Source organism: Melanerpes formicivorus, unplaced genomic scaffold (assembly GCF_026170545.1).
Source record: "Melanerpes formicivorus ecotype bairdi unplaced genomic scaffold, bMelFor1.0.p_v2 SCAF_25, whole genome shotgun sequence".
Taxonomy (NCBI): domain Eukaryota; kingdom Metazoa; phylum Chordata; class Aves; order Piciformes; family Picidae; genus Melanerpes; species Melanerpes formicivorus.
Window position 1 is genome coordinate 8834422 of NW_027142377.1, and position 22513 is coordinate 8856934.

General features: G+C 40.7%; 1 protein-coding gene across 1 annotated transcript; it reads right to left on the minus strand.

Annotated features, from left to right (window-relative positions):
- Positions 1-1997: 1997 nt before the first annotated feature.
- PAPOLG (poly(A) polymerase gamma) lies at positions 1998-19094 on the minus strand. Its single transcript, XM_068153254.1, has 22 exons — positions 19062-19094; positions 16406-16564; positions 16254-16320; positions 15513-15594; positions 15287-15396; positions 14423-14476; positions 12956-13067; positions 12279-12368; positions 11583-11721; positions 11365-11437; positions 11163-11283; positions 10801-10885; positions 10370-10423; positions 9665-9784; positions 9283-9392; positions 8159-8280; positions 7909-8078; positions 6903-7009; positions 6588-6826; positions 5645-5716; positions 5056-5112; positions 1998-4516 (listed from the first exon to the last, which is right to left on the minus strand). Exons 1-22 carry the CDS (start codon positions 19091-19093, stop codon positions 4418-4420), a joined length of 2274 nt encoding a protein of 757 aa, XP_068009355.1. The 5' UTR covers position 19094; the 3' UTR covers positions 1998-4417.
- Between the last annotated feature and the right edge of the window lie 3419 nt (positions 19095-22513).

The window sequence follows — 22513 nt, forward strand, 5'->3', positions numbered from 1 at the left end:
GCCACACAATAAAACTGATACCAGGTGAATTATTTCTTCTCTGGTTTCAGGACTCCTGTACTGATGGAGTGATGATCCCAATATAAAGTGCCACTCTGCTTACATACAGAAGCCAACATGGATTTGGATGAAAAAAAAAAAAAAAAAAAAAACTGAAGATGTGATTTATGAGAAAGGAAAAAGACAAGCAAGATTCTGAGATCAGATGAAATAAAGAGATGAGACATGAATAAGTTGGGTGAAGAGAGCAGGATGATTCAGACAGGGTCTTCCCAAAAGAGAGGAACTGCCCAGGAACAAGCAGTCCCAAGTTTTTCTTTCCCCTATCAATTTCTTGAAAGTGAGACAACTGAAAGGTCAACAGGTTGTACCTTCTGGAACAAGAGAAGAATCAGCTCCTAGGTTGCTGTTCTGTTAAGATGCCCCCAGGACACAGGGTCCAACAGTCTGGAACCCTGAGCTCTTGCGTCCTGCTCAGAGCTTGCGACCTCAGAATGACAGAATGTTTTGGAGGGGAAAAGGACATCTAAAGGTCTTCTAGTCCAAACACTCTGCAGTGAGGACATCTTCAACTATAGCAGGTTGCTCAGAGCCCCATCCAACCTGACCTGGAATGTTTCCAGGGATGGGGCTTCTACCCTCTGTGGACATATCTGTCAACATTTCACCAGTGCAAAACATTTCTTCTTTATATATAGTCTAAATCTGCCCTCTTTTAGTTTAAAACCATTGCCCCTTGTCCTGTTTCAACAGGCTCTGATAAAGAGTTGTCCCCATTTTCTTATAGTCCCCAAGTACTGAAAGGCTGCAATAGCCTTCTCTTTCCCAGGCTAAACAAGCCCACTTCTCTCAGCCTGGCCTTATAGCAGAAGTGTTCCAGCCCCATAATCATTTTTGTAACCCTCCTCTGGGCCTGCTCCAATGAGGACTGGAGAAGCCCTTAGCTACAGAGGAGTCCATGGAAGCAGCAAGGAGTGCTCACCAGCTCACCACTCCCCTCTTTCTCAACTCCTGGCTAATAAACACTCCACTGTACTCTGCATAGTCCAGCCTGACCCAGCAGGATTTGAGGAAAGGCAGAGCACTAGTGGAGCTTGCCAGGAAGCAGGGGGCTGTGACCGGTCCCCACAACACCTCCGGGCTGGTGGTCGGGGTGACAGATGGTATTTCCTACCGCCCGCCCTCCAAGCACTACAGTGGAGCAGCCACATGCCAGCACCGTCACAGCACACGCAGCTCTCGGCCCCCAGCCTGCCCCCGCCACGGCCCGACGTCAGGAAACCAGCCCCAGCGTGGGAAGCAACCTCGGCCAGGCTCCGCGGCACCCTAACAGCTCTCCCTAGTGGGAAAACGGCACACAGTCCCCACAGCCATGTTGCAGTGGGTGGATGGAAGAGCAAGGCTGCATTTGACCAGGGTGGTCCTAGATGAGATGTCTCTTCTCATAGGAGCAGGTTACTACTCAGACCAAGGCGTCCCCATTTGTTTCCTCAGGAAACAGAGGACCTCCAGCCCAAGGTGGTTACTAGCCTTTCAGCTGCACACAGGTATGCAGCACACTACAAACACAGCTTCTCATTTACTGGACTAATACAGAACACAGGATTCTTTCTAAGCAGCACAATGAGGTAACTGCAAAAACAACTGGAAGTTTTTGTTTGGGTTTTAGGCCAAACAGCTTATGTCACCAAGTATTACATAAAGGCAGCATTAAGTTGCTCCTAAAGTCAAGGTTAACAATTTTCAGTTTGCCTTTTACTAGTTAAGGCAAAAAGCAAATATTCTATTGCTTGCTTAGTTCTTTATGTGGATATCCATTCAAGTCACCTCCACTTCTGCTATTGCACATTAAGTGTTTCTTTGCTTATATCTAATAAGCAAAACCAAGAGATGTTAATTCCTGCAATGGAATTTCTTGCACAAACTTACTGACCACAGAATTTCAACACAGAGCTACTCCTCTTTCTGCAGATGCATCAAGCATCCCTCACCCATTCCATCTGGATCTCCAAGCCACATATAAAGCCATCAGCAAAAGCAAGCAGATAAGAAAAGAGCAAAGTTTGCAGGAAGAAAGCCTCCATCACCGAGTCTTTATTCATGAGGAACTTGACCTGCTCCAGAAAAAGAACCAAACAGAAAAGATCGTATTGTTACAGTTAAAAACTGATGTCTAATTTGAATAGTCCCAGGGTAATATCAAACTTCTGTAACATCCAGGGAAACCCCAGAACACTGATGTCACTCAGCACTGGGCCAAGCACTGAGGCAGGTATTTTAAGATAGAGTGTGTAATCTCACCTATGCTGGATCCAAGAAACTATTAATCTAAACTTCTTCCTACACCACTTCTTAAAGCCCAAGAGTGAGAGGGGAAAAAAAAGGAAAAGCAATTAAAAGATCACTAAAAAGCAAGAGCATTAAAAGAAAAATCAGTCTGTGTAAAGGTGTATATATATTCAATGTCTAATGTCTATTAGCTAGAGACTAGTTGCATAAATACATGTGCTGAAATACTGAAGTGGAAGAATTTGTTTAAAGCATGGTAATATTACAGGCCTCTAGATTGCTACAAAACACTTTTTGTGCTTGCTTCACTGTTTTTCTTATTACCTACTCCAGTCTTAATTCCTTCAAATCCACAAGGTATTTTTACTTACATAGGTGCTGAAGTTGTATAGCTAGTGTAACCAGTGCACTGACTTGACAATATTTAAATACCATGGTTTTAACACAGATCACAAAAGAGAGGTAACAATTTTGTAAACTCAAGGTGTAGTTCTTCTAAAAGCCACTTAGGTAACATGGGTACTGTTTCTTTATTTTAACATGTGACTAAACCTACACCTTTCAGTCTAATTTTTGGGAGGGGAGAAGAATGGGGAAAAATTAAGTATATTGTGATAAGCATAGTCATGCTTTCTCTACAAGTTTGGAGTACTAGCAGAAGGTGGAATGCAAGAGCATGGAGACCGTCCAATATACATGGCTCTTTTTACTCCTTTATAGTCTGTTGCTCTTACCACTGAGCTTTAGGTGGATGCTTAAAAGCAATCAGAACTCAGAACTGATGTTTAAGCCAAGCAATTAATTTTAAAAGGATTCAGGTGTATCCATTGTCCACACTCGGAGCTCAGCTGTCACTGCAGTTTGCAAACTACACTATTCAGAGAGCGTTAATTCAAAACCTGGAAATGCTAGAAGCAAGCAAGCAGCACTCCCAGTCTCTTCAGATTTACTCTAGCATGACAGTACCATTTGGTAGAACACTTTGTGTGTGTATAGCACTGCCCCCTTGACTTACAATTGATTAGTTGTTTGGTATTTTAAGCAGATCGCATTTGCATTTTAAAAGGAAAAAAAAACCTGAAGATTTTCAATTTCTCTTTGGAAGGTAGTATTTTTCAGGACATACAAAAATACTCTGGGAAAAAAAAAAACATACAATTTCATTTACAAAACCACCAAACTATAAAGAAATTAGAATAGAGAGGTAACAATGTGTGTTTCATACAATCAGAATTTGTTCCCACCCCTCAAAAAAAATCTTAGCGCACGTATCTGGGTAAGCAGGGTTATCAGTTTACAGACCTGGACTTAAGACTACTACAAGCTTTCCTGTAACCATTTAGAACAGCTTTCAGGGTTTCTCTGGAACCACTTTCTGCATGCCAGTTGCTTTCATAGCTGCAGCTTGCATGTGGGTAGTATCATCCCAATAGACCCAGCTACTGCAATGTTAAAATACGTGTTTCTGAGTTTAGTTTTGCTACTCAATGACAACAACAACAAGAAATCCCTCAGTTTCCATGCTGGACAAAAAACAGCTAACATGGCATCATCCCCATAAATTGGTAGAATCTTCTGCTGCGTTTACTTCCATATTTTAATTATTCACAGGCCTCCATGGGAGGCAGAACTTGTGTGGTACATGGCTGTGATGGGCTGTGGAAAGCTACCAGCTAAGGAAGCTGTGCCCCAGTGTCGAATGCACAGGGGTGTACGTGCCAAATGAAAAATTCAAGAACAATATATGAACATGAACAAGGAAAACCCAAATTAATACAAGCATGTTCATTTACACTTGAAACCAGAATGTGGTTGCAGTGACTAGTTAACCCTGTTTACAGACATTCAAGTCACAGGACAGGTGCTTTTTTGTGGCTTTTTCAGAAGCTGTTTCAGCTAGTTACAGGTCAGACTTTTAAGACTAACAAAGATAACCGTTACAAGAACATGCAAAGAGTAGGTCAAAAACAAGCAAGCATCTAACAATACAATAAAACATGATATTAACTGGCCAGTTGCAGTAGGGCAACAGTAACCTCCCATACTTTGTTAGTAAGCACAGTACACACTGATAATACAGATCATTAAACATGCAGTTTTCATCACCTTTACCCAGAAGAGACACTGGTTACCCATTAAGGGTAAGTTTGATGGATCTTTTAATAATACGAATACTGTTTGTTGGAACAGGAGATGATGAATCTGGGAGTTCTTTACTGGAGAGCCTCTAAAACACACAAAAAGATGCCACAAAGGTAAAAAAAGGAAGTTTTAAATTAACTGATTCAGAAGTAGCAGTAGATAAACCCTTTCCTAGGTAAATATTAACAACATTCTTTAGGTTTCAAACAATATGGCCCAAGCCCAAATACTACAGAAGGTTTTTCACCACACTACTTCAGCTCTCACCAGTTTACAGAGAAAGAGCATTTTCTCCACTGCACACTTCTTTCACAGCATCAGTTGAGACAATTATATTCCCAGAGGGGAGAGAAATGTGTTGGAAGCTGCTCAACAGCCTAATAGAGAAAGCTAACATTCTGCTCAGATCTATGGTGCAGGAAAACGAGAACGTCAATACTGTCCAGATAACTTGCAGTCTTCTAATCCTCCATTTCAGAACAGTTTACGTGACACAGAGTTGTGTGATGCACAAAAGCTTAGCAACTTAGATACAAGTGTCCAGGAATTAATAGCATGTAAGAGTTTGTACATACAAATTCTAGCCTTGGCTTTCCCTATAAATAAAGTCACAATAAATAATACCTGTGATCTTGATGTGTCAATAACTGGAATCCGCATGGAGGTTTCTCCACAGACATCCTAAAAAAGGCAGAAGGGATTTATTAGGCAGCATTATCAAATCCACAACTTGAGACAGCAAGGTCTGGCAGTTAGGTTACTTAGGAACATGTAAGCCCTGAACAACCTCCAACTTGTTGCCTTTTTAAGCAGCCCTTTATATACACATACAGCACTTGAGGTATTTCAGCCTTCACTCTAACAAGACCACATCTTGATTTGAGGGTGTGCCCACAAGAATTAGTAGCAAGTTGCACTAAATATAAAACACTATCCCCCTTTTGAAAGGCCAAATGTGTTACTCTTTATAGCAGTTTAGTTTGCAGCAGTGAATCAAGTGGTCTAAAACAAAGATAAAATCCGATTTCAAGCATGGCAAAAAGCTAGATACCATCAAATCATCTGGAAGCAACATTTAACAGGTTGTACAGGAGTAATATTTAGGAAATTTATGTCAATAAATGTGTGGAATGTTTGTGAAGTAGCCTAGGCACTAGCACAATCCATTCAGCTTTTCAGCTAGCTCACTAAGGAAAAATCATGTCAAAATTACATTTTCTGTAGATGTGCTTCCAACATCTTCTGGACTGCCACCAACTCCAAATGCTGAATCCTGTCCAGTTAACTGGAACAGAATACACAGGATAAGTGCTCTACTAAAATTATGAAATATTTGAGTACAGCTTCCAGCCAACACATTACACATACTAGTGGCCATTCTTAAAACATTTACAGAAGTCTATGATTTCCACACAGGGATCTCAATCCTCTCAGACAGTTGTACTACCCAAATCTTGAAATATTCAGTAACAGCTCTGTAAATTGACTCTTCACAGGCATCAAAATTGAGGTTTTCCCTAGCTTTTCTTAACCTCTGCCTCAAATCAGCATTAATCTAAAGCTTTCACAAAACCAAAATTTCACAAGCAGCTCCACACTGTCATTTCAGCAGCGGATGACCTACTAAGCAGGCTGCTGATTTTAAAGCAGCACAACTATCAAATAGGCATTCACACACTATCTGCCAGAACAAGATGAACTCACACTTTTACAGTCATAAGATTCATATTCTCCTCATTTTGAGGACTTATCTGAAGTTTTTTAAGAACTACTTCCAAATGAGTCAGTTCACTCAGCAATTACTCAGTGCAGTGGTAGGCATGTACAGCAGTATTTAGAGTCCCTGCCAGCAGATCAGAAACTGTCATTATCTTAGAAAAAAGGAAATAGCTACACATCGTATTCAAGACAATTTCTCATAACTGCATCCTAGCAAAACTACCATCATGATGAAATTTGGATTCCTGAATCCATTTGGGTTGTTTATATATGTTTCTTCTCAGTTAATTCATGCATTCTACATCAGTCAGATTGGACTAGATGATCTTTCAACGTCTCTTCCCTAGCATTCTGTGATTCAGTGTAATATTCTGTAAACAATTAATCCATAATCAGTAATACTTCAAACCCTTATGGGCCTAGCTCCCCTTCCTTACCTTTTCTCTGTCTACTCGTTTTTTGGGGCATTCTTCCAATGCAGGTAAATAACGTCCTTCAGAGGTTGGTGAATAAGGTCGCTTAGGTGCAGCCCTCCTAGGGTCTGTACTTGAAGTCCCACTTAATTCATGCTGTCCTTGGACAGAATGTGCTCTGAATGGAGAAGCTACATTATGCCCTGGAATGGCAAACACAACGGGAGGTCCCAATGTTCTTATTGCAACTGTAGCCTCCATTTCTGTAGGAGACATGAAGCTTTTAGAGATCATCCATGAAACTGAAGGCTGTATTCCACCCACTGCTTCAATACATACTTGTGTCAGTAGCAGGAAAGGACAGTCCCATAGACACTGATGGCACAGAAACCTGAGGCATCTTCTCTCTATGGTTAGTACTGTTGGATCTCTGATATAGAGTGTTTCTGTAAAGATCAGATGCTTGAGTTAACCTGTTTGTAACATTGTACATTAATTTCCAGAAAGTTCATGCAAGACAAACATCTATCTTCTTTGCTCATTGTCACAGTTCAACTAAACACACTCACAGGCAATCTAGCATGAGACCTTCATTTTGTTTAACTTCAGACCACAAATTTAAACTTCAGCATTTTCTTTAGACAGTTTCTATGTACTGGTACTGTTTTCCAGCTTAGTATATCCAGCACTCTGTGCTGCTTTTAATGAATACATCTGCTTCATCCATATATTCAGGTGATTTTTTTATTGTATTTTTAATTTTCTTCATTCTATTCCTACAGGACCAAGGGGTCTGAACACAGCAGGCATTACACATTTGGTAGCATCGAGCTATTACTTCTAGATTATATATTCCTCTCCTGCTCTAGTAGCTCATGGACAGAAATCCCAGGAAGTGACAAATGTTTTTGCTGCCCAAGTTGACATACAGCTCCACTAAGACAGCAGCAGCTCTAGTGTTTCTGTGATCAAGAGTAGCACTTCACTAGAACTAAATACTGCCTGGCATTAGCCATGCTTTTTGTTAGGAAAAAGAGTTATTTACACATAAACCACTCCATCTTCAAATTACACACTAACCTAAGAAGATATATAGTAAAGTCCAAATAATTTCTCTAGTATAAAATTCTTCTTCATTCCTATGTGTTCATGGACATTAAGTTTTTCAAGGATTTCTTTAACCCATCTCTCCCCACATGCCCAAAGGAGACACCAGCTCTGTTGCTGAAGTGATTGGAGCCCTTCCACATGTTTATGATACACAGATTCAAAGAAGAAATTCTAGATTGCAGTCACATTACAAATCAGTTAAAACTAGCAGCTTCTTAGTAGTTATGGTGCTAACCTTTCCATCTCTGCTGTAGAGGTGTCCAGTTTAGGGATCTTATTTAATAGAGAGGAATTATTTGATGTTCTGGAGTCCATGCCTCTAGAACTGTCCAAATTGCTTTTATCTGAAGATGTCCTTTGGCAGTGATGCCCACCAACATTTTGACTAGTATCTGGCATGCTTTGCTGAAACAAAAATAATGAAGTGTTCAGGACATTACTAGAGGAAAAAAAAAATTGCCATGGGAGTCCAAGTTTTATTATACCTTCTTTCTTTTCTGTAAGGTTTCTGCAGGCAAAAAATAGTGGAGATGCTTTCTCTTCACATGAGCTGCCTCAATCTTCATGTCTTCCTTTAACATGTTGAGATTGTTGGCTTGTCTATAAACTAAGAGGAACTTTAATGTTGTAGTTTAGTGGGGATGGTTGCATTAAGTGCTTGTCAGAGTTACATATAGTTTCTTCAGAAACAGCAAGCCTTTAAGTGTGTCCAGCCCAAACAGAGCAAGAAGTTTCTAGCCTAACTGAACATGAAGTGCTACTCAAGCATTCCACATACAGCCTCAAAAGGATGAATGTGACTTAAGATGCCCAGTTCACACCTAGTACAGACCAGATACATAAGAGCTCTAAGTTCAAATATGCATTTATGTGCTCAGTTACAGCTGCTGTTTGCTATTCATACAACTCACTTCTGATAGCTAGGCACGAGCCTGACAGAACACATCCACTGCTGAAAGGCACAAGAGTCAAATTCAGAAGTAGTAAACACATTATGGAAAAGATCTGTATTTTCAATTGACTACCCAAGCCCCATTTTATTCTAGAATCATCTAACAACATTTGCACTACTACTTGATTTCTTTATCTCTCAAAAGTAATAACAGAAGATGATCATGAAGGTTTGGACACAAGACTGCATGTAATTGCAACACGACAAGGCACTGACTTGCAAAGTTCTGAGATCATTTCATACACAAACTGTTATTTTGGAAAAATACTGTCAACAGGCACTACCAACTCTTTTTAGAGCCTGATACAGCTAATTCCCACTTTCAAAGTTCAGCAACTGACAACTGTATTTGACAAGTGCTGCTACTACATCAAATAAATGGACATCTCCTGGCTTCACTACATAAAATCCAGTTCCTTTGGGAGTGTTTTTACTATCATCCACAGAACTGTGATTTCACATACGCTATATGACAGTAGTATGCACTTTTGTTCAAGATGGACTTGTCAAAATAATACATTTTTAAAGCTAATCTACATGTTGCTCTCTATAGAAATATCTAATACCAGAAGGGAGTACAAGTCACTTTGCAAATCAATTTCCACTAGAACACAAAACGAAACTCCACAAGACTAGAGCAAAATATAGGCTGCTTACCTGTGTCTGTGAATGACTGTATAACAGATGTTAAATCGATGTTAACCCTTTCTGCATTTTCCACTTTCTTAAATACTATTCCAAGGAACCACATTGACACACATTCACTCCTAAAAAAAGAGAGGTTCACAAATCATTTAGGCACGGATGCCATTTATTTGGCTCCTAGTATTTGCTCTCAAGAAAGGACTAAACCAAATGGTTTAGTTATACACAGCAGTTAAAGAATAGAGTCGGCCCATTCTCAAGTTCTTCAGAGAGAAGTACTTTGAGTTCTCCCTTTAAAAAGACCTGACATGCTCAGAACTTTGCCTGTAGTGAACTAATATAAACAGGCACCACTAATTTGGCCAACCTGTTTCAGAGAAGTAATGAAACTCACTGTTTATGGACTTCTTGCTTTCCAGGGAAAGCCTGTGGCTTCACATGGGCAATGGTGATAAATTCATTCCTTTCTAAATTGGCAACCAGCACACGAATTTTTGATTCAACCAGGCCAATCCTAGTAAGAACAAGAGATATTTACTCATTTTTAACAGTGTCCATCATAGAGTAGTTATGTTTAACTAACAAGATACATATTTCAAGTATGTGTTTAAAAATTTCTACTGAGGTGAGTGCATGATTAAAAACGTTTGGAGACCACTGCTCTACATCAGTAAAACATGTAGCTCTCCAGTGTCCATTACATATCTGGTTACATTGAGCAATTCCTATTTGCTTTAGTCTCTGCAACAAGGAACATCTTCCTAACTGAGCTGCGCTTGGTCACCAGTTTTCTCTGACTCCAAGCATTTGCTTCTCCAGATGATGTGGAACATCTGACCCTCAGGCACATGCACACTAGCCCTCTTTGTTGCTTCTTATGACTCAGATGCATAAGTTAACTTCTTATAACAGCATTTCTGTTCATTTCCCTTCACAAGAAAGCTTTAAATTTAGCTGATGAACCATCTGCTTAACTTGATACCATATTCCCTGCCTAGCTGTACAGTTTAATACTTGTTTTGTTAATCAAGTTAACAAAAAAAGTGCAATAATTTGAGTTTCAATTACACATTGAATCCACATTCCAAATATGACTTACCACTGCAAGTGATGTTTTTTAGTAGAGGCACTAGCAGTCAGCACAATGTAGTGCCTAGAAGAAAATGTAGAATAATATAATAGTTCAGGACATTACATTCCTTCAAGGGAAACCAAAACTGCCTTAAAATGACAGACAAGAGAGATGATATCCTGTATTCAGCAGAGTAATAGCTGAAGGAAATCTGGCTACATCTTTTAGAATTCCATTCTGATACACTCTAAATATCAGTTGATGTTTTCTAATAATAATAAAGCAACATATACAGTTTTACCTTCCCTATACTTATCCTTACCAAAATTCATATGACTGCCTCCAGTTTGTGAAGAACAGATTCTAGTGCCATTTTCTATTTAGATGGCAAGTTAAAACTCACTACTCTAAACAGTAGATAAATCACTTCAAGTCCAGACAACAGATTTCATACATACTTGTACTTTTGAAAGAAATTCAGTGGTTCGAATAGCTTGAGCCACCCAGATTTTCCTTGAAGAATTTCATTGGTGACTGCAAGCCCTAGAATTAATGTTGGAAACCCAGTTACTATTTTGTTTTTAAGACTAGCAGAGCATGATATAAACTTTACAAGATAAAGATTATGAATGATAACTGACAGACACAAAAGCAGGAGTAAACCCGGCACCTTATTGACTGTAACAGGCATATTTCCTAGAGACCTGTTCTACCCGAAAGGGCAGAACATGTTGCAGAATATAACCAATACAAGTAATGCAGTTGCACAGAGCAGGAATTATACTTTTTAGTTGATTAATAAGCATGGAAAGAACTTTACCATGTTTAAACTCCTCTACCATTACTGCTCGCGTTGACGTAGATACGTTGTAAGAGGAGTTCTGCTGTGGATAGGCAGGTGTGATGATAGGCATTACATGGTATCTGTCCGATAGGTTCACCTGTGATGTTAAAACAATTTTGCTTAGCATCAGTTCAGGTTATGAGAAAGTTTAAGGCTCCTAAATTCAATGTCTACATACCCTAGGGTCCCACACTGGCAAATTAAGGTTGCTGTCTTCTGGCTGCTTGAGCAAGACAGGATTTGGCCACTCCCTACCGAAGAGAGGTCAGTAATGAATCGTCCATTTAAAACTGCTATGCAGTTCAGGGAAGGACTAAATGTTGTTGGTGTAAACAAAAAGAGCTACCTCTGAAAGTTGCTTCTGGGTGCAAAATAGTCATAAACAATAGATCTTACCATTTTGAAAAAATCAAGAAGAACTTATTGACAAGAGTTGAAGCTGAAGCATTGGGGTAGAGCTGACATGTTCTGGCCACAAGCATTGCCCAGGAAACACCACCAAGAAATCCCAGAATGTTGGAATAAATGCCACGTCCTGCAATGGATACATTGTAGTTAGCCTGTAGTATTTCAAATTCCAAATAAGTTCCTTCAGATTGACAGCATTGACTTCACAATCTATAAAACACTTGTTATGCTTCAGCCTCAAAGTCAGTTATTTTCACAGTGCAGTGAAACCCAGACTGTTGGTCTTTGCAGTGATGAGAAAACAAATCATTACCACACTACTTTCCAAACTGGCCTACACTGCTACAGCTTCACTCCAGCTTCCTTTAGGAAGAAAGTTCTGCCATTCTCCTAGCACTTGCTCAATCCATGTGCACAGAGTTTTCTTACTCCTTATGTATCAAGCTTTTATACCTAACATGTCACTTTTATAATTCCTAGTCAGATTCCCTCTTGTCCCCATTCTACCCCCATTAAAAACCACGCAAGTTCTACCACATGGACAAACCTTGAATCAAAACAAAACCCACCCATTTTTTAGTTTAAAACTGCCATCAAAACAGCCTTCAAGAGCTGAAGTATTTCTAAGGGTCTTTATTTTTTAGCATGAGGTGCTGTTTAAAGATTACATTAGACATTACTCACTTTTTGCCCAGAGTTTAATTGCACGGAGTGTGAGTCGGAAGCTCTCTTTATTTGGCACAAGATTTAAAATTTCATCAGTAACACGGCAGCCTGTGAAAAAAACAGTCGAAGTACTGAAGTTCCTATTAACAGGCACAAATCAGTTCTGTGCTATACTGGACCAAGAGCTTACAGTTTATCATCCAAGTTTATGCAAGTAAGTTTGGATTACTTGCTTTGTATTACCTTAAAAATGATAGCTTACATATAACATTAGTAATTATCCCTCCAGGTAACTGGTGCCCTCAACAGCTTTTTCAGTTTTTAGACTACAGTTAGCAGGTTTCTTTTGACAGCCAGGAGCTATTAAACCAGTCAGTATTAAACAGTGAGCAAGTTAGGCTTCAGGTGTTAGAATTCTGTTGTTTTTTTTTAAACAAACTATCACACGTTCTTTATCAAGTGTTCTACTTACTTATGAAGTAGTTTCTGTGGCAAACTGACCAAAGAAACACATGTTGGTCTATCTAAACACACAAATCCTTGAAACATCTAAATTTAAGATCACTCACCACCTCCCCAGATGTGAAATATACAGGAGATTGGTTTTTGCATCGTGTATGCAAACTTGGGTTGTCTAATGTCCTATACCAATTCAAGTAACACTTAACTTTTCAAAGGTGTGTAAATATGCTTACCATTTAAGCTTCGTATGCATCTGATATCCAGGCTACTCAGGCATGAGTCATCTTGAAGATCCAGATTGTCAGAAACAGTTGGCATTGATAATCTTGCAAACACCAGGTCGATCTTAAGAGGAGAGAATGGTAAACCCTGAGTTTACCAACTGCTGCACAGTTTGCAAACCGCAAGCTAGCTGGGGACAGTTAGCAAAGTCTAACAATGTATGGTTAACTTTGTATATAGAATCATGTGCCTATAGAGGTACATCTCCCAAGAGACACATTTGACAGAAAACTTTGGAAAATTGCTAGAAATTCTATATTTTATTTACAAAATCTTCATTGCATCACCCATTTCTTTCAGAGCTAGAAAGGAGGGAGTTTAAGTTTAAAAGATTACACTTAGAATTTCTATTAAAAGGGAGATTAACATTAATCAAAGAATGAGGTCATAGGTTCAGTCACCTCAACTATACTCCAGCAAAGGAGAGAGCATTTATGCAGTAAGCATTTTGGATTCTAAGTATCTGGGTTTTAATACAGTCTGAGGCAAGAAAGTTATTCTGTGAGTCTGTACCAGATAAAGCCCACACAAGGTCATTGAGTAAGTGTCTTCATGATAGTGATACCAAGCAGTAACTTGCTTAGGTGCTACAGCATGCAGGTCTTCATTCACTGCATAAGATGTAGTCAAGATAGAAGGATTCCTACAAGTCTAGGGAGGAGTAAAATGAGTCTGTTTACTTTTCATTTTCCAGACTGTCTCACAGAATAGCTTTGGTTCAATGAGACCTTTAAGATCATCAACTCCAACCTTTAACACTGTTAGGTCACTACTAAACCATGCCCCTCAGCAGCAGACACATTTTATATCCGTCCAGTAACAAGCATTCCACTGCTCTAAGCAGTCTGTTAGAGGGCTTAACAACCCTTTTTGGGGAAAAAATATTTCCTCACTTCCAACCTAAGCCTCCCTTGGCACATCTTGAGGCTCTCTCTTCTTGTTCTGTTGCTTGTTACCCGGGAGAAGAGACTGACCCCCACCTTACTACCAACCTCCTTTTAGGTATTGCAGAGATTGATACAGGTCTCCCTTGAGCTTTCTTTTCTTCAAGTTAAACAACCCTCAGCTTCATTTCTGATTTGCAATAAAACATTGAGTATGCTCACATGATCCATACAGGATCATGTATACACTGCCTCTACTCTCACTTTGCACAACTCTTGGAGAGATGCTATTCAAGCAAGCTACTTTGGTCTACAGCACAGGCTTAGAAAGAGGTGTTCCTGATGTTCCCCCATGTCTGCCAGGTTTCCAAGTGGCTTGTTTCTCTGATTCTACTGCAATGTCTTCTCCCAGGATGAGTTGTGGTCAAAAATAGCACAGCCACAGGTTCCTGGAAAAAGTTATCCTATTCCAAACAAAGGCAAGGAAAGGAGTTAAAAAGAATAGCCTCTTAATGAAAAGAACAAAATGCTTGCCTCAATGCCATCAAACTCAAACTTGACAACCGGCACATATGCATCCTCAACAGCCTGTAAAGGAGAGGATAACTGTGTGAGAAAATATTTCTTTGCTACTTAAATACTTTTCCTGAGCTACAGTAAAACACGGGATTTACAGTACTAAACTGCTCAGTTTAAAGACCAAGTGGCTTCTGAACAACTAACAAAAAAATTAAAAAAAAAAAAGGAAATAGGAAGAACTAGGCCAAGAGAAACCCTTCTCAGGAGTTCAGTGATATGTGTGAGGAGGGTACACAACAGAAGTTTCTGAGAGTGATTTTAAAAAGCGGTTTCATATGTTTACAGCACAGCTCCTATTAATTGTACATCAAGCTGAGTGCATTCCTTCTGCCAAGTCTCAGAGGAACCAGAAAGGAACATGACCAGAGGAGAATGAATTAGAGGTCCTACAGTACACCCAGAAGAACACTGTAGTGAAGGTACCAGCAGAAGCCTTTTAACATCACATTCAACTTCCTTTGTTTCCAGGCTGCCCTTTCTTCCTGAAAACAAATTACCTTATTTCTGAGCCTCTTGCTACATCTAAGATTAAAGCAAGATTCCCAGGGACAACCTTACTTTTTGAATCAGCTGACTCACTCCCAAATCATGGATAGAGGAGAACTGTTCCACAAAGTGGTGATCCTATGTGACGTACAGCCATTGGGGAAACTAAGTGAAAGCTTGACTTCAACATTTTCATGGTGCATAAAGTAGTATTTTAAGTGCTCAGAAACAATTTCTTGTTGGCTTTTGGCTCAAAAGACATTTGCTACTAATATGAGCCTTTAACAGGAATATGCTTATGGCAGAAGTTGAACAAGGAGAGGGCTTACTCACCCTTAGATTCTTTATTTCTTCCTGATGTTTAAGTTTGTCAAAGAAAGACTGAAAAAAATCTGATCTTTCAATGTGCCTGGGAGCAACACAAAGAGTATCTATGTCTGCACCTGCAAAGAGATTTATTTTCTTCTGTTGAAAGTCAATTACAAACATTAAAACTATGGTCTAGTGGAAGGTGTCCCCCAGAGTCCCTTCCACTAAAATCAAGTGATGAAAGTCCTACCTTTTGTGTGTACTCCAAGTCTATAAGATCCAAATGTAAAGATCTTTCCACCGACATTTTCTAGCACTGAGGGGGGAAGGTTCTGTGTGTAGAAGCACAAGAATTTAGCTGAGAATAAAAGATACACACTGATTTATGTGCAAGTTTAACTAGGATACAAGTTACATAGGAAGACTACAACAGCCTCCCTGAACAATGTCTCCTCATTCCTGTACTGTATTTAATGGACTGATATTGTTCTTAAGTGGGTGCTTGCAGCTCAAAACCAGGATGAGTAACATAGCAGTCATTTCATTAATTTACACAAATTGAGGCCTATTATTAGCCTTCCCTGCAGCAGACATAAATTAGCACAGTTTAAAAGCTATAAAAGAGACAAGCATAGTGTAATTATTTTAAAACAAGACTGAGTACTGTAGGCTAGTTGGGGCAAGACTAGTGCCCATTTACCACCTATATCACCCCACAACATGTTGTTTCAGCTTTGTCAACTGTTAAAGTCAACTGATAGAGCAGCTCTGCAAATGTATTAAGTGCCCTAAAAAATTTAAGGCCTTAACCTGAAGGTTTCATACCTTGTTTCAATGACAGTTACTACAAATCTGCTCAAGAAGAAAAAAAGTTAAAAGTTTAACTTAAGCACAACTGCTGGTAGTATGGCCTTTAATAAATAAGAAGGCTTCAGCTATTGTGATAAGAACATATTTCTTTTAAATGTATTTCTTTTTAAAAAATCCTTACTTTGCTTTCACCAAGTTCAGCAATCCATTCTTTGACCAAATTGTTCAGTTTGCCAAGAACAATGAACCTAATGAGAAAATTCACGTTAAGTTTGCCTTAAAGAAAGAGAAAAGAAACAAAAAAGGTTAACAAGTTTTACAGTCTGGCTATACCTGTGATTGAGTTCTTTATCATCTTCAAACACATCAAATGGCTTCATTGCTTCAATCAGCCTCTGAGTTTGAATTAAATCAACATTCTTAGGAGGAGCCAAGCTAATTGGTGATGTAATTCCATAATGTTTTGGAGACTGCTTTGGCAGGCTAGAAGTACTGTGGGAGGAAATAAAATACTGAAGGTTTCACAAAAAGCAAATCAAACTTAGTGGAAGGCACCTTTCAGCTTACAGGTCTCTACATCAACTTCTGCTCTTTTAACTAGCATTAACATAAATGAGAAAAAAAATCCCTCTGTTCATGCTTTTTAGATAACTTACCTAACTTAGAAATCACAACTACTTTTTTAAAAGATCCAAGTTGCTATCATCTTAATTCCACTAATTTGCTTTGCTCTAGATAGATGGAAATCACCACCAGTAAATGGAAAGTTTTGAAATCCACTAGTTTGTAGGTGACGCTACATACAGCGGTTTCAGACACAGCCTCCTGCTAACATTAAACAAGACAATTTAACACCAGCTTCTTTGACTTAAATGTATTTCCTGTGCTTCTACTCATTCTGGCACTACTAGGAGAGTTTTGTGCTCTTAACACAACATTCTGTTGTTATAGTTCAGAGGGTACCTGCATATACCCCTGTGTTCAAATCTGGCTTAGCCATCTCACTGCCCCAAGTAGGTTCAGCAAGACGTCCGGCACCTGGGTTTGGAGGCACACAAAGTCACTGGCCCTGGAACTCCAGTTCCAGCAAGGCAGAATTTTTTATTTCCAATCCTCTGCTTGCCCTCCATGTTTAGACTTATTTGCAATTAGAATAGGCACCATCAACTTCATAACTCAAAATAGTAAGGAACAGTCCCTTCTTACAGTATCACATTTTTAGCAAATACAGACAGCAAGCCTATGTTTAATTGCTGTGCACCACATCGAAATCAAAACACAGCAGCAACTTCCTACACGTTTTAGGTATTAATTGCATTGTACAACTTGTCCTTCACAACATTTTCACTGACCAAGAATAGTTTTTAGACATCACTAGCATCTCTCCATTGTACAGAAGGCCACCATTTGCCTTTCAATGCCCCATTCTTCCTACAGAGATCACACTTAGAAATTAACATAAAGAACACTATCACTTTGGTCAGATATTATTAACATCAAAATGTTTTAGTCAATAGATTTTTTTTTTGGGTTTCCTTTATACATGACTGAAAGTTTGATTTTACAAGTTGAGGAAAGTAACACTTAGAAGGTTTTATTGAGTCACTTATAAAGAAGGGATTTTAAGAGATAAAGCAGCATAGATGGCATACAATCTATTCATCCACCAGCTTTCTGTTTAAATGAGAAGCCTGCGGCAGTTGAATATTTTTTGCCAGCTCTCAGTAGGATTTTCCACCACTAAAAACAGCTCCAATGTATTTCTGTTCTGATACATCCTAATTTTATACAAGAACTTAAATTGATTTGTTCCAGGTTTTGTCACTTATTTATAGCATTACAAAGCTGACAGCCATTTCCCCCCCCCACATATTCTGAGAGTGTGGACACATTTACGCTGGCAGTTCAGGAAGTCGCTTTCAGCCGTCAGCACATCGCAGGAAAGTTTGCTGTGAAGGCATTTATCCAACTCTTAAGGTCAGCTTGCCTCAAGCAATTTTGAAATTTATCACTCCAGCTTCTTTCTCGCCCACCATCTGGGAGGAGCAACTGGAAACCAGCCCCTAAGCCACCCAAACTGGTAACACAAACCAACCAACCCCTAACCCTGCAGCCTTCACCAAATTAACACCACTTACGCCCTTCATCCTATCTCACACTACGAAGAACCTGCAGACACCTGCCAGCAAGCTAAAGCACCTTGCTCCAGACGCCATCACTCAGAGCAGTTTTTCCCCGTGTTGAAGCTGGACACGCCGCCCCAGACCAGCGCACAGCCGCAACCAGGATACCCCCTGAGAGCTCTCTCCTTGGAACCTTACACAGAAGAAGTGAGGGGTACCAACAGCCTGGCCGAACCCTGCAGAGCCTCTAACCCGTGCGCGTCAACACAAGGAAAAGGTGTAACATTTATTTTCAAGACGGGTTTTCCTTCCCAGGAGACAGTTTCCCCGCTCCAAACCCCTCCGGGGCCCCCGACCCGGCCGGGGCTGTGGCGGGAAAAGACGCTGACTGAGGGTTAAGCCTCCGCCTCACCCGTTCGTCTCCTTCATGGCGCGCGCACGAACCAGAGCACACCGCACAGCGTGAGCGGCCGCTAATGCCTGCCGCTTCTACCTGCGCACGCCCACCGCCGCCTTCCCGAGGCTTCCGCGGTGCTCAGCCAATGGGGCGGGATGGAGCCCTCAATGGAGCAGAGCAGCCGGCGGGGTAGGACCGGCCGCCAGTTGCCCCCTGGTGGCCGCGGCGGCGTGCGGCTGAGGTTAGTCCCTCACTGGGCTGAATAGGGGACTGGGCAGATGTCTTCGAGGTCTTAAACCGGGAGATACACAAACTGTTTCTCTGGCAAGACAGAGAATGTGGGCAGGTGAGACAGAGAGGCTGCAGTAGCTACCTCTGAGCGGGCGGAGGAGAAAGGAGGGCGGGAACCCCTCCTAAGGGAGGAGGAAATGGGTATCTCCCGCTCCCCACACGAAGAGAGTTGTCTTACCGGCAGGACGGCAGGAAGATGTCTCTCGACATTTCTGCCCCTGGCTTGGAAACTGGGGGAAACTCTTCTCAGTTGGCTGCTGCCCGCCCGGGACCTCTCTTCTGAAGGATCCCTGCAGCAAAGAGGTGAGATGTCCATAGGGCGGGACCCACCGGGGAACGGGCTAAAGATGGTTCCCCCAGCACACCTGTCCCTCCTACATCTCAGGGGCATTCCACCTCCTCAACACCCCCTCTCAGATAGAAGAGAGGTAAAATGACAGAAATCAAGCCTGTGTTCGTTCATTCCAGTAAGTGCCAAAGAGCAGGAAGACTAAGCCAAGTATCTCTTAAGTTGGTATCGGGAGGATTTAAAGCACATTGTTAGTGACAGCAGGTGCTAACCATCGCTCATAAAGACATTTCTGTTTAGAAATATTTTTATCATGCTTTATTTGGCAAAGCACTTCTTACTCTTATTACATTTTAATGTTCTAACGTTTTAATGGCTAAAGGAGAGTGAAACTTTAAACAGACCTTTTTGAAGGCAGTTCTGAGGAACTTCAGATACATGCACGAGTGGTTATGTACCAAGTACTGCACCTGAACCTTTCTGCTTCAAGATACAAAATCTGACTGAAAGGTGGAACTGCTGCAGAGAAAGTATTTGTGTGATATTAAAATATTGTCCATGGGACAGTGGAAAAACTTATCAGAAACAAAAACATTTTATTCAGACTTTGGATTTTTCTTAAAAATTTGGAAGATCTTATCTAGGTAATGTACTGCATTTTTGTCAGCAATAGCTTGTGTGTGTGTGTATACATATTTAGGCCTTGATGAATATCATCTAAAAATAAGATGAAATTCAATCCTGGGAATTTGCAGTTTATACTAAATGTTCTCGAGATTTACTAATCCATCACATTAAATGGGAAGACGTAGGGTAAGAGGCAACAGTGAACGGCAGAACGTGGGATTGCTGAAGACAGATTTCAGATGGATGGATTTAAATGAGTGGTGGTTGAAGGCTTTTTAATCTTGTTGTGTTCTGGTTTTATTTCCTTTCAATTTAATCAGTTCAAGGAACGTTACTCCAGGAAATATTAGTATTCATAACCTCATAAGCTACTCAAAAATTCATATTATCATAGAATAGAATCATAGAATGGTTTGGGTTGGAAGTGATATCCAAAGGTCACCTAGTCCAAACCCCCTCTGCAGTAAGCAGGGGCATCCTCAACTAGATCAGATTCCCCAGAGCCCTGTCACCTTGAATATCTCCAGGGATTGGGGCCTCAACTGCTTCCCTGGGCAAACTGTTTCAGTGTTCCACCACCCTCATGGTAAAGAACTTGTTCCTAACATCCAATCTAAATTTAATCTTCTCTAGTTTGAAACCATTGCCCTTTGTCCTATCACTGCAGGCCTTTTTATTAAGTTATTCTTCCTGTTGCTGCTGAAACACTAAGTCTGCCTTGGAGGGCCTGACTTTGGGACTGTGTGATCACACTGGTGGGTCTTTTCCTAGCTGCACCTGCTGCTAATGGCTATTAGCTCCTCACACTGACAGTTAGAGTGTATTCTGAGCTTAACTGTCATCACTTGGTAGTATTTCAACTTGCCACTGTATGTGGAGCCAGCAGAGCAGTACTTCTGCTCTGCTTTCCCAGTGAAGTCACGAATGCTTGTGTCCCTTATTGTGAAATTTGTTATGGCTTTTCGCTTGGTCAACACAACAAAACCAAAATCTTGTACTGGGTTGTAGGGCAGGAGCAATGTCATCAGGAGATGAATGGGTCACTCCCTTGTTTCACTTCCAATTGAAGCTAAGATTAATTATGGTCTTACTGGCTTCTAAAACAGGTTAGTTAATGGGCAATAACTGTGAGCTCACTGAAGCAGCACTAATATTGCTGCTCTCAATGAAGTGCCTCTTTGATCAGCTCATTCTCTCTCAGCAGGCCAAAAAATAGCCACAGGATATGAGTGCTTAGTTTACAATCATGTTAATTTTGCTTTAGGTTTGTCTTTAGCTGTTGGAGATTAATGAATCAAAATGGTCTTTAAATTTACAACCAGTTCTCTTCTAACCACTCAGCAGTATTATTTCTAGCTGTTTTCTACTTCGATTACCTGAGCCAGTCACCTGAAGGGCTTTGCTATTCTGTGGTGTGATAGTAGAGTACAGTCTTAAATGTCTAGGAATTACCCATATGATAGCAGAGGGTATTGAGGATTTTTCCTGCTTTTCCAACTATTTTTGATGCTGGATATTTGTTTCAACAGAGTCCAAATCCACTGTTTGCCTTTCCTCTTCACTTTTGCCTACACAACAATCCTCTCTGTCCTTAGAAGGGCCTCCTTTGATTCCACCAGCGTGCCTCAGGCATAGCAACAGTATTCTGGCGGTATTAATTTATACCGAAAGTATTATGTGCATCAAGTTCTTTTGCCATTGCAGTTTGCCTCTAAAGCATTTCCTTTTGGGGAGGAAAGCTAAGTGAAAAGTGCACTTGTTCCAGAGAAGCAACCTTAAATTACAAGAACACTGATCTCTGCTATCTAACATGTAAGGAAAAAATAGAATAGAATTAACCAGGTTGGAAAAGACCTTTGAGATCATTGAGTCCAACCTGTTTTTTTTATTCCTAGTACAAAGTACCTTATTAGGAGAGCCCTACTCTAAAAGTACCTTAGTGCCTGCTTGGCTGCTTAACCAGGCCCGTGACAAGCATCTTTGATCTGTGTCAGATAGCCAGGAACAGGAAATAGAGACTTAAGTTTGCCTCTGCTTTTACAGAATACAGAATTAACCAGGCTGGAAAAGACCTTCAAGATCATTGAGTCCAACCTATCACCCAACACCATCTAATCAACTAAACCATGGCACTAAGTGCCTCATCCAGTCTCCTCTTAAACACTTCCAGTGATGGTGACTCCACCACCTCCCTGGGCAGCCCATTCCAATGGCCAATCACTCTTTCTGTGAAGAAGTTCTTCCTAACATCTAGCCTAAACCTCCCCTGGCACAGCTTGAGACTGTGTCCTCTTGTTCTGTTGGTGATGGTTGCCTGGGAGAAGAGTCCAACCCCCACCTGGCTACAACCTCCCTTCAGGTAGTTGTAGAGAGCAATAAGGTCTCCTCTGGGCCTCCTCTTCTCCAAGCTAAGCAACTTCAGCTCCCTTAACTTCTCCTCATATAGGCCTTGTACTCCAAACCCCTCACCAGCTTTGTTGCCCTCCTCTGGACACATTCCAGCAAGTCAACATCTTTCCCAATCTGAGGGGCCCAGAACTGGACACTGGACTCAAGGTGTGGCCTAACCAGTGCTGAGTACAGGGGCAGAATGACTTCCTTGCTCCTGCTGGCCACACTGTTCCTGATACAGGCCAGGATGCCATTGGCCTTCTTGGCCACCTGGGCGCACTGCTGGCTCATGTTCAGCCTACTATCAACCAGTATCCCCCAGG

Bases quoted from the DNA above. Each gene is read 5' to 3' on its own strand.
- PAPOLG (XM_068153254.1), bottom strand. From the start codon at position 19,093: ATGTCGAGAGACATCTTCCTGCCGTCCTGCCG. The intron at 11,438-11,582 runs GTAAGATCTATT...TCTCTTCGGTAG, and splicing joins TTCTTGATTTTTTCAAAATG to GGAGTGGCCAAATCCTGTCT. The intron at 7,010-7,908 runs GTTAGCACCATA...TGATCTTTACAG, and splicing joins TCTACAGCAGAGATGGAAAG to AAACACTCTATATCAGAGAT.